Source organism: Musa acuminata, chromosome BXJ1-11 (assembly GCF_036884655.1).
Source record: "Musa acuminata AAA Group cultivar baxijiao chromosome BXJ1-11, Cavendish_Baxijiao_AAA, whole genome shotgun sequence".
Lineage (NCBI taxonomy): Eukaryota > Viridiplantae > Streptophyta > Magnoliopsida > Zingiberales > Musaceae > Musa > Musa acuminata.
The window spans coordinates 10,300,001-10,302,863 of record NC_088337.1 but is presented as its reverse complement, the minus strand read 5'-3'; the positions used below and the strand labels follow the sequence as shown (position 1 = coordinate 10,302,863).

General features: G+C 50.2%; 1 protein-coding gene across 1 annotated transcript in view; it reads left to right on the top strand.

The window, feature by feature from the left end:
- The first annotated feature begins 1,419 nt into the window (after window positions 1-1,419).
- LOC135597191 (ABC transporter G family member 25-like) overlaps window positions 1,420-2,863 on the top strand; it is a 3,898-nt gene continuing 2,454 nt past the window's right edge. The window contains exons 1-2 of the mRNA XM_065089816.1: window positions 1,420-1,664; window positions 1,755-2,583. Coding sequence (XP_064945888.1) covers window positions 1,566-1,664; window positions 1,755-2,583 — 928 coding nt within the window. The 5' untranslated portion in view covers window positions 1,420-1,565. The remainder of the gene's footprint in view (window positions 1,665-1,754; window positions 2,584-2,863) is intronic.

Genomic DNA, 2,863 nt, shown 5'->3' with positions numbered 1-2,863 from the left:
TATTTCTTCACTTCATGCATTAATTTTTGATAGTGAAATTGACTCCATTTATTGCTTGTTAGATCTCTTATCAATTAATTGTACGGGTTGATGTTCAATATCTACATGAGAAAGAAGAAGATGACAAAGCCTAATCTTTCGATGTGTCTCCTGTTCAATATTCCTTGCTGACTTTAGAAGGAAGGAAATGTTAAGTTTCTTTCAAGGAACGACATCAATAATTTCATCTTGTCTTTTCTCAAGAAGATACGATATCGTTCGGTGTCCCGAAGTTACGTCCCGAAAACTATCTCATGTGACAGTAGATGAGGTTTACATGCATGGATTGCGATAGGGTCATATTACATACATGAAAACTATTTCTTGGGGCAAAATTTTGGTGCATGGACTTCTCCAATAGAAAAGTGGATGCCATCTTCTGGTCTCTCTCGCACCACTTGTGGGCTATGTGTCTTTGCTTGTCGTGTGAGCTGCTTTTGTTATGTGGCACACAAGGAAGCTGATATAGAGCTCACAGCTCAACTTTAGATCTCTTTCCCTGCTTTTCTCATTTCCAGGATTAGGCCAGCAGCTGATCTCCATCCTCTTCTCATTTAATCCAACTTTTCAGCTCAGAATCTAAACCGATATTTAGAACAGTCGAAGAATATATTCTTCGGTGCAAAGATGACATCTAAAATGATTGATCTTAGGTTGCAGCAAGTCTCAGTTTTGTTTCTTGTTGGCCGTATAATCAATCTGAAAGAGGTGATATGACAGTTCATGTGTTCCTGACATTGTGGTGGTTCTGCAAAGAAAGGATACGACATAGGAGCGTCCAAGGAGTAAGCATCGATGCCATTGATGACACAGTGGCATCTGCAGAGCAAACACATCCAATGGCAATGCTCCACCTTTCATCCCTGGAACTGGCAACTGTCCATCTACAACTCGGCCAGCACCTCACCCTCCTCTCTTTTCCAACTCCACCCACTTCTTTTGTGCTTGCCACGACGCTTCTTTTCCGAGTCCGGGAACATAGCACAGGACCTGCGCAACCAGTCTCACCGCAGCCCACCTGAAACTAATGTATCCCAAGGAAACCTGACAAAGAACAGCCATCCTCTTCTTTCTGCGTCGCTGTTGGAAACCACTTAGCTAAAACAAGCCTCGTGTGTATGTCTCCAAATGCATTCACCATTGCTCCTATACAGAAGCTGAGAGAAGAGGAGAGAGAGAGTGGAGTGGAGTCAAAACAGGGTGCCGTAAAAGCGGGCGAGAAAGAGGAGGGTTTGGGAACGACACCTTCAGGTCTTGCAATCGCATCTTTCGCCCTTTCCCGATCTTTTCTTTCTCTTGTTGACGACGGCAGGTGGACCTCCTGGTTCCTCCGCAGCTCGCCACGTAACCCCGCGGCTGTGCCCGTTTCGCTTTGACGTGGCCTCCACCCTCCTTCACTTCCTACTTAACGACCTCCTCGTCTCCCCCGACCATCATCTCTCTATCTCCTCCATTTGCGCTCTGCTCTCCTCTGCCGCACTTGTTCTCCTTCGCTTCATCAACGGTGACAAACACCACCAGAAAAAATGCCTTCCGATCATGAACAAAGTGCTGCTAGTGGTGGTGGGGACCGAAGGATGAACTCATTCATCTCCGTGGACGCTTGCTTCCCGCTCACTCTTCAAGTACTACGTATTTCCAACGTTATAGAGTCTTCTTTACTTGTAGTCATGGCGATCGTTATGGTATCTGACCTCTGATGAATCTGTTTGTAGTTCATGGATATTTCGTATCGCGTCAAGCTCGATCCGACGTTGACGTCAAGTGGTAAAGGAGTTAAACGCATGCTCAACTCGGCGAGCGGTTCCTCGGCCGTCCCCGAAGAGAAAGTCATCCTCAATGGCGTAAGCGGCATGGTGTCGCCCGGCGAGATGCTCGTGGTCCTAGGCCCCTCCGGCAGCGGGAAATCCACTCTGTTGAGCATCCTCGCTGGCCGGCTGCAAGGGAAGCACTCCGGCGCGGTGCTGGCGAACGGCCGCCGGCTCACGAAGCCGGTCCTACGACGGACCGGCTTCGTAACGCAGGATGACGTGCTTTACCCGCATTTAACCGTGAGGGAGACCTTGGTCTTCTGCGCCATGCTCCGGCTGCCGAGAACGGTGGCGAAGGAGGAGAAGGTGGCCGCGGCGGAGGCGGTGATGTCGGAGCTGGGGTTGTGCAAGTGCGCTGACACCCCGGTAGGCAGCCCCTTCGTCCGCGGGATCTCCGGCGGGGAGCGGAAGCGGGTCAGCATCGGTCACGAGATGCTGCTGAACCCGAGCCTGCTGGTGCTGGACGAGCCGACGTCGGGGCTGGACTCGACGGCGGCGAGCTGGCTGGTGGCGACGCTGAGCGGGCTTGCCAGGAAGGGGAGGACGGTGGTGACGTCGGTGCACCAGCCGGCGAGCCGGGTGTACCAGATGTTCGACTCGGTGCTGCTGCTCTCGGGGGGGAGCTGCTTGTACTTCGGCAAGGCCAAGGACACCATGGACTACTTCGGCTCCGTCGGCTTTGCTCCAAGGTTTCATGTCAACCCGGCTGACTTCATGCTCGACTTGGCCAATGGTCAGTACACAGTCTCCTATAATTCTCTTTCGTTTCTGCAAGCATGCATCACACAAATCAAGAACTACTTCAAAATCTGTGACTTCAGTGGTCTAAATCAAGAACAAGAGATGAATTATTTATTACATACAAAACCCACAACATGTTCTGTTCTTGGCATCTACAGTTCATGAAGATACAAGTATCGTGTCGAGAACAATGACATTTCTATGGGGGTGATAGACTTCCTTTAGAAGTTGCTGCTGTAGCCCATCCCACCCATTTATTTTTGGAAGCTACC